General features: G+C 36.1%; 1 protein-coding gene across 1 annotated transcript in view; it reads right to left on the minus strand.

Annotated features, from left to right (window-relative positions):
* Positions 1,360–9,122, minus strand: part of LOC109827202 (DDT domain-containing protein DDR4-like) — a 14,647-nt gene continuing 6,884 nt past the window's right edge. Inside the window, exons 3-11 of the mRNA XM_020394172.1 lie at positions 7,319–7,405; positions 7,175–7,212; positions 7,015–7,096; positions 6,692–6,798; positions 5,939–6,098; positions 5,771–5,863; positions 5,514–5,634; positions 2,920–2,962; positions 1,360–2,365 (exon numbers count right to left, since the gene is read on the minus strand). Coding sequence (XP_020249761.1) covers positions 1,678–2,365; positions 2,920–2,962; positions 5,514–5,634; positions 5,771–5,863; positions 5,939–6,098; positions 6,692–6,798; positions 7,015–7,096; positions 7,175–7,212; positions 7,319–7,405 — 1,419 coding nt within the window. The 3' untranslated portion in view covers positions 1,360–1,677. The remainder of the gene's footprint in view (positions 2,366–2,919; positions 2,963–5,513; positions 5,635–5,770; positions 5,864–5,938; positions 6,099–6,691; positions 6,799–7,014; positions 7,097–7,174; positions 7,213–7,318; positions 7,406–9,122) is intronic.

The raw sequence follows: 9,122 nt of genomic DNA on the forward strand, positions 1-9,122 counted from the left end.
GGGTTACGGCGTCAGAGGATATCGGAGACCGTGAAGCGGAGGAGAAGGAGGATGGACGTCGGGAAATTTGTGTGACTTCCAACTTCCATTTTTGAGGTTTTTGTAGCGCGTATGTGAAAAAGAAAGCACAAATTCTACGAGGACGGCCCGCTTGAGGGTACGCTGATTGTTCTGATAGAATATTTATATTCTGTAAAATCAAGTATTTTTACAAATTAATGTGTCTATTGCTTTTATAATTGTCATACATCGGCTTAATTTGGACGATCTTTGTGCGTGAGATCGATTATCACTGCGTATGGTAAGGTACGATTCTTATGAAATATGTAGTGTTAGAAAAGACTGAAGATGTTTCGTTGACTCGAGATAATTAATTAAGAATATTGTAGAAGATTTAGCATTTTTTATTTGTTTTAAGTGTTTTGATTTTAGCTAGACGTACATGTTATGAGGATAATTCAATATCTTCAATTAACAAATTATAGAGAAGAAAAGTAATATAGGGGATTAAAGGAGATCAGATCAGCGTACGTAAATAATTTTTGTTTTTGAGGATCTCTATATCTCCATGTATCACGTTCTGTTTACGACTAGTCAATCTCCCGAGTATGCCTTTCTTACTTATAGTATTTGGTTATAGGTTCAATTTCTTCTGTTTTTTTTTAATCCATTTTACCAAATTATATGTAAAACCAAGTAATCCATTTAATTACTTCATTAAAAAAAGCAATTCCAGTTATACTTTTGTATTCGAAACTGGGTTGCCCTGATAAATTCTTGATGAATTCCGTCTTTAGTGAGATTCGAAATTGGGTTGCGCTGATACCATCAGCAATATACCAAAACTCTGAAATTGTGATGAAGAGCTGTATTCTAATAATTTATTAGCACGTATTGACAAGCTGGCTGCATGCCCTTGGAATTGCAGGACAACACAAATTTGGCGTAAAGCAAATTCCGATGGAAATGTCTTCGCTATAAACTAGCTTTAATTTTTGATCATGCCAACCCGATCATCAGTCGCACGATCCCTGAATCCGTAGCGAGACTTGTTGAGGCAAACCGCCTCGGACGCGTCCCGCTAGATTTGTTGCTTTTTAATCCTTTTTCCCTTCTCTTGTTTCCAGTGTACTGGATTTTTTTTAAAAAAAAGTTCGAAAAGCAAACGAGTTGTTTCTCAAGAGCACTAGATATACTTGCTCCGGACCAATTATAGATAAGATTTATTTATTTGAATTTTGGGATTTTTCAAGAAAGGCGTGTATACGTACGGAAACCTATGGTGACAATTAGAATGTCTAATTATTATTCCCGTTGCGTACACGAACCACTAAAATCAAATCAGAGCAAGCATGGATAAGAAATCTACTAGGCGCGGCCAATGTTGTTATAATTTAACTCGGAAATGCCCCAATTTCAAGGCCGGGTAAAACAAGGGCGAAGCTTCTAATACAAACATCTAAAACTTCACTCAAGTGAAACACATTTTCAAATCACTACAACAATGTAGCTTTCTTGCTGCATTACAAAAAGCAAGGAAGCATCATAATTCACTTCCTCTCTGTATACACAAAAACACAAGGAAGCCCCAAACATATCATATGGATATGACATAGGCTGCTATATCACCAAAAGCTTTACCCTCTACAGAAACAAAGCATAAGAAATGCTAACTAGTCATTCACTGGCATCACCGGAATCCGGCGATCCATCATCACCAGTCGATTCATCATCGCCAGCTCCCGCTGATCCATCCCCAGCAGAATCCGCCATCTCAGAGTCTGATACTATCTCAGTTTGCTTCTCATTTTTCGGTGAACTGTCTTCAGAGTCTGAAACCATTTGAGCACTGTTACGAGTTGGTCTCTGCCTCAGCCGTTTCTTAGTCTCTGCAGGGCCCTCAGAAATCTCTGTAAATCTTTGGCTCCTTCGTACTCCTACTGCAGCTTTAGTCCTTGCATTGTTCTGATTTATTGTTTGTTTTGGAGAATCATCATTTTCTTCATCAGAGCTAACAAAATCTCCTTCTTCTTCTTCTTCTTCTTCTTCTTCTTCTTCTGCTTCTTCTTCTTCTTCTTCTTCTTCAACGTTGCTGTCATTGTCGTGTTCATCTTTTTCATCATAATCATCATCATCATCATTATTGTCACTTTTATACTTATTATATTTCTCATCACTATGATCATTTTCATCCTTGTCGCTCTGGTACTTGTCTTCTTCATCATCCGCAGGATTTTCATGCATCTCATCATCTGCTTCTGAATTTTCTTCACCTAGTTTCTTATTTCCATCTAATGTAACCTCATTAGCAGATCCACGAGTGCGTCTACCATTCTCCTTTTCTGAACCAGTTGTCTTTGATTTCCTAAATTAGGAAGGTAATCACCAAAATTAGTTTTCCTTTTCCACCTCATGTGCACATTTCATAACAGAAAACTGTACTATACATGCATATAGGAAACGAGCATACAACCATCCCTTCATTGAATTTTCTTTTACAAACACTTGAAAGACATTGAAACCAGCAGAATGATTTTTGAAGCAATTTGTCAATACTATGGCTTTATAAAGCAATGAGCTTGCGGTGCTTAAAAACTATGTAACTTCAGATTCATTTATGCAAAAAAGAAGATATGTGAAACAATAATAAGACAGATGAATATTTAACAGCAAACATATATTTGTGCCCGCTCTCAAAAGCACCTGCTGCAGCTTAGATGAGAGATTGATGTTATGAAAACTCATCAAATGAATGAGATAACTAAAATATGGCAACTTCTGAAAAATCATGGAACCAAAAGTCATCTCACATTCCTTAATTGGTGGCAAACTTACTGCCTAATCAATGACTCTGTCAAAGTTGCTCAATCGAAATGAATAAAACTGAGGGGGAGGAAAAGGCTTATGCTGATAACATACTTTGATATCTGTATAGCCTCATCAATGGACCGATCATATTCATCTGCACATAAACCATAGAAAGCAAATACAGATACATAAGAGTTGCAGAATGTGATGAAACAGAGCAATTACATTGACAGCTAAGAGGCATGTTTGATTGCCTAGCTATAGAGGTTGAAAAAAAGGAAGCAAGATTGTCTTGAAACTAGAAGAAAAGTACACCTGATAGACAAAGAAACATACAGCATGGCAAGAGTGGGCAAGTAAACTGAACAAACAAGTAGGCATGCAATGACCTTTTCTGTCAATAACCACCTTGCCAGCAGGCCCAGTACCTATTTGTTACTTTCCATTAGACTCCCTCCCTTGTGTAATGTCTACCATGAGATACCTTATTTTCTCACGATAAAACGTAGAAAAAACTTCAGCCTTCGAATGGTATCAGACTCTATCATAATTGCCAGTGTCAACACCTCAATACAGACATAGCAACATCTCTTCTTTCCTTGAGAAATTGAAGGTATATGTGACAAAAAATAAGGACACAGCCCAAACTGCAATAGATCAGCATTTATGCAAATATAGACCAACTTCCCTTTAAATCCAAGGAAGTGGTTTATACATGATAAAGGATCAAGTCAACCATGTCAATGGCAAAACAGGCTTTCAACCAGAACATCTCACGTCATATTACTTCTTGGTTCTGAAAGACATTAGAAATGAGTAGATATTAAGAGTCGAAATGTTTGAAAATTGCTTCTGGCGAGATCATAACATGATTACCTTTAAAAGCTTATGGTGTCCGTTATTCCTGGTGATTTATAATGTATTTAGTGGTTTGCAAGTTGAAACTTTAAATATAAATACAATTTTATAAGTCCATAGCCATGCCTTACATGCTTGAGAATAAGAAAGATATCCCACCCAAAAATATTACCTCCCAACAACTTGACTTGAGAAAATCCACTGTTTTTTGTTAGTTGGGACAACTGCATTTAGCACTGGTCAAATTAGTCAATGCACAATTCACACAAAACGCAGTTTCAGTTTCCTGATTAGGTTGCATTGCACCAATTACTACATAATTAATGATTAAAATTTTTACAATTGTCCCCGACGAGTTTATATATTTGTAAACGTAGTACATATTCACATCATTAGTAATATTATCAAATATGTCACTGGTAACAGATTCTCAAGTTAGAAATTGAAATTGAAAAGTGAGTTTGATGACCGCCCCCCCCAACCAAAATAAAAAAAACTTCAGACCTATCACAAAACCCTCAAGTTTTGGGGTTCTCAGAAAACCCTCTTCAACTTTCAACATCTTTCAAAAGAAACCCTTAACGATGTTAAGCGCAAATTTCTTGTGGATGGGTAAAATTACACAAGGAAATATTTTTGCTAGTAAAAACCACGGCACATTTTTATGGGATTTTATGACATTTTAAAATTTAAGCTGAGTTATCTAAAAAAATTCCCAAATGCTAAGTGGTTCTTGGTCCTTGATCAAAGTGGGGTCAAGTGACCCCACTTTGGTCAAGGTGGATCCGCCACTGGCACCAATGAACGGTTCAAATATTTAAATAAATTCAGCTGAAACAAGGAGGCTTATCTTTTTTTTACGGAAGGAAAATTACTTTGATACTATCACACAAAAACAAGAGCAATTATTGACAAGTACAGAATATGCATGTAAACATGCGAGCTTCTGACTGGCAAGATAGAATAACTTCAGCATCAACAGAACCATGTCTTGACATCTAGGGACAAGATAAATTCAAATCCACGTTTCATACATCCAATGGGAGCAACCCCTTCAGTCCCAACCTATTGCACTGCAAGGTCAGCTCCTAGACCAAGGGAGCAGCCACCTCCTTATGGCCTCCCAGTGCTAGTTTTGGCCACAATCAGAAAAAACACTTTAGAAATAGCATCCATTATTGGAAATAGTAATGCGGGCAAAACTTACAGCCTTCCTATTTTCTAAATGGAGATTGCATTCGCTTACAGAATTAAAAATAGAAAGATAATAAACGCCATCACTATATATCTCAAACTCTAATGTTGCAATGACTCAGTCCTCTGTCAACAATCAAGTAAATTAGGTTATATAAATCATCATGAACAATCTAACACTTCTGGAAAATATAAAAAGTAAATTAAATTGGTGCACGATATCTGATTATAACTTACCGACTACCATTTATTCCAATTTTTTGGGATCCGCTATATGAATCTTATTCTTCCATTAATTTCTATTTCGGGCTATCTCTACCATTAAGTTAACTAATATCGTATCCATTTTAAGGTGCTTCCAACCAAGTTTTGCTCGATATCTTTGCCTCATTAACTATAATATTATCATTTTTCCTAACAGTTCACTAAGAGGCCTCCTTTGTACATAACCAAACAATCTCAAACGATTCTCTAATTTTATCCTCAATAGGAGCAACCTCTAATCTCCCATAGATGCATTCATTTCTTATCCTTTTCTATATTAAAATTTTGAAGAAAAAAAAACTGTACCGCGATCAAAATAAGCTGTTAATCTAGACTGTGCACTGTGTTAACAAATTAATGATCTCAAAACATAATGAGAAGACCCATACCAAAAGTGTAGCGCACAGGCCGCTCACGACAGGATCGAGTTACCCCTACTCTACTATAGTTCAAGAAATCATTTAACTGTAGGGCTTCCCTTTGTTGCCGCTTCCACGCTCTCTCTTTCTTCTGTAAGTGGTACAAAGATTAAGGAATAAAAATATATAGAGACAAAAATGTCTACTAAAAGGAGATTAAAATTCTGATTAGACATAATATTTGGAAACTTCCATGGGAATTAAACATAGGTTGAGAATGGTATGACCTGCTGGAGCTTTGCAAGAATGGGAATTATCTCGGTTTTAATGATCTCACCGACAGAAGCTTCTACACTAATATTGCTGGATGATAGCTTTTCCTGACAATCCAAAGAAAAGAAAACAGTTAAGTAAGGTCATCATTCCATATAAGGAACAAAAAAAAGGAGCCTCACTGATATTTCTTTGAATTCCCCAAACTCAGTTGCCACAGTCTCCCACTGATAGTTATTTGTTGGTTGTGGTGCACCGCCCTTTCCCTTTGCCTTCCGTCTGGAATCAACCTGAACTACTTCCTTGTATAACCTATAGCCAATGACTGGATCTCCATCATACCTTACAGAAGAAAAGAAGACTAGGATCAGCAGAATAAGAAACAGTATATCCCAGCATTACGTAACATTAACACAAATCTAGGAAACGGAAAATTGATTGAATGTGTTCAGCATTCACTTTGCTTAATGATATTAATAACTCTTTCCAAAACATTCTACAGGAAATACGAGTGAATTTTAAAAATAAAATAAAATAAAATAGAATTGTTAAAAGGGAACCTTTTCATTCCTAAACAATGACACATCAAACTTGTTTAAATTATGGTTTGTTTATGATCGGATGACAGCAGGCCTAAAGTCAGTAGTAGTTTGTTTCAGATCGGATGACAGCAGCAGCAGCATGTGTGTTTGTGGTTAACATTCACAGAGAAAGAGAAGGTTTCGATGCATGTGTGTTTGTGTGTTGGATGCTAGTGATGTGATACAATTGATTCAGAATAGGTAATAAGCATGGATGGCGATTATAAGGTAGGTATCATGAAATAAACAACAGCAAATTCTATAAGCTTCATATAAGCAAAAAGTTGCATCTGTGTGATAAGGCCCAGAATTAAATATGAATCAGATAGGAATTAGATCTGAAGGTATAGTTACCAGTAACTAACTCCATTGCCAGCACCACCTATCCTTTCTTTGCGGAAAGTGGCGAGCTCAGTTCCCTTCTTCAGTTCATCAGTTATGTAGCTCAATATATCATCTTGCTGCAAAATATTCGCAATAGTCACTTCAAGTTTGCACAAAAAAAGAAAACAGAGTAAAATCTGAATACGACCCAAGGACCCAAAATACTGAATCATAAAAGCCATTTTCTGGTGTCTTAGAGAACAGCAAATATTCTTGAACTACATATCCAATGGGATTATGTATTGCACATTTTTCAACAATTTGACAATAAAATTGAAAGCTAAAAGTATTACTTGCGCACGAACTTCACAAATAGCTTTCAAGATCCCCATTCGAGTAACTGGATCAAGCAGTTTATATCTCTGAATTTCCTTCCTGCATGAGTGAGGATGCCAATTTATATTCTAGGATAAAGCATCTAGTAAGAATCTATAAGATTTTGACCATGCATACCCGTGATCAACTTTAAGTGGATTATCTCCTTCTGCGACCTGCTCGGAGAGAAACTAGGTAAGCAACTAGTGCAACTTCTTAGAGGTGAAATTGAAGTGGAAAGACTTCGAATGGAGAATATGAAAGTAGATAGTGTTAACATACCCATGGCCACCATGTAACAAGTTTCCTACAGACTACAGTCACCCAGGTATCAGCCTCTGTCATTTTTTTGTTCACAGGTGGTATTCCCTGGTAGGTCACATAAGCTTACTTAATTTAGTGATTAGTCATCACAAGCCAGCTATGTAGATTGTCAGAGCAAAATCTAGAGAAACTTTACATACACCATACTGAGACTAAATAATCATACCTGATAAATAAAAGGAGGCTGTACAAGTAAACAATAATAGTCTAATAAAGGGAACAGTGTAAGTAAATGGACAATGGCACTTTAGAAGCATATAGCAGATGTCATAAAAGTGCAACATCAGATCTAAAATTGTGAACAGCAACATGACTGCCACCTTATAAACCAGGAGGAGACTTGAGCAATTCCAATGACTATAAAATGTCTTTATACTATTAGAGTTAAATTTTCTACACCCATTCATGAGAACCACCAACAATTGCTAGTATTTTGCACATGAAATCGTATGTAAACAAAAATCTAGCTGGATAATTTAAAAGTTTTTATGCAAGTTATAATAATGCAGGGGTATGTGCACAGAAAGACAGCACGGGGGTGTGGTGTAGACTGGACACATATGGAAGCATGTTAAGAAAAGACCAGATGCCATGAGTATATAATAGATTAATCATTATATTGCTAATTATGTAGGGGTATGTGTACAGAAAGATGGCACGTGGTTTTGGTGTAGGTTGGACACATATGGAAGCGTCTTAAGAAATGACCTGATGCCATAAGTATAAAATATATTCATCATTATATCGCTCGTGAGGATTTGGACAGCTTTAAAAGCTATAATTAAATAAATAAAGGCAGACAGAAGTACATGATATGGTCTTCCTATTTTGACACTTCATCCCGCTACAGCTTCGATACTTTTTCGGAATTGTGAGCAATGGGTATGGCAAAAAAATGTATAAAACGCCTAAAGTCTCAAAACTGAGTAAAACAATGCACATTCATATTTTGAAGCACATGGTTATAGAAGTAATAACAGTTAAAGCTATGTTAATTAAGGTCATTTCCATAAAAGTAATATACTATTAATAATGGCATGGCCTCAATCTATAAGTGTAGGTAAATGCTGGATAAGAAGATATAAAAGGTCACGTTCTACTTTTCTCGAAAGACATGCTTTCGACTATTTATGAGAATCTAATGTATTTATATTTGTTTCCAGTTGACAAAAGAATACTTTCAACTTTTTAATATTTAATGCTCAAATTTCAAAGTAGTTCATAGCAGATAAATTTCAAAATAGCACCTTCAGTTGTTCTCTAGGCATGATATGGGAAAATGTCAAGCAGATGGGATATGCACCAGATATTGGTGTAATGGAACAATTGTAAGGGATAAAGAGGGAGGGTTCATTTGCACCTACAAAATGCAGCTGCAGTAACTTATAAGGAGGGGGGCAGTTTTTAAATTTCTCAGTGTGTGACATGCAGAGAATTATCCAGAGTTCAAAAGCAACTCTCTTTTCGCACATTAAGATGTTATTACATAGAAATTAAAGATGCATAGCTCGACTGGAGACACATCCGAAAATTTTTAATGCTCTTCTAGGTTCTCTCTAAGTGATCTTCTGAAAGAACTTACTCTTTTAACTTTTGTGGTGCTTTTCTTCCAGAGAAGCTTTTCTCTCTAGGTGATACTGACAACATTCTACACAATTGAATAGTCGATACAAGCTAAGCTTTTCTTATTTCTTCCTGATCATGTTTACTCAAGGCATCATGTGCTCCATGATATGATAAAGAAGGAAGAAAATGTATCGTC

Source organism: Asparagus officinalis, chromosome 1, assembly GCF_001876935.1.
Source record: "Asparagus officinalis chromosome 1, Aspof.V1, whole genome shotgun sequence".
NCBI classification, from domain to species: domain Eukaryota; kingdom Viridiplantae; phylum Streptophyta; class Magnoliopsida; order Asparagales; family Asparagaceae; genus Asparagus; species Asparagus officinalis.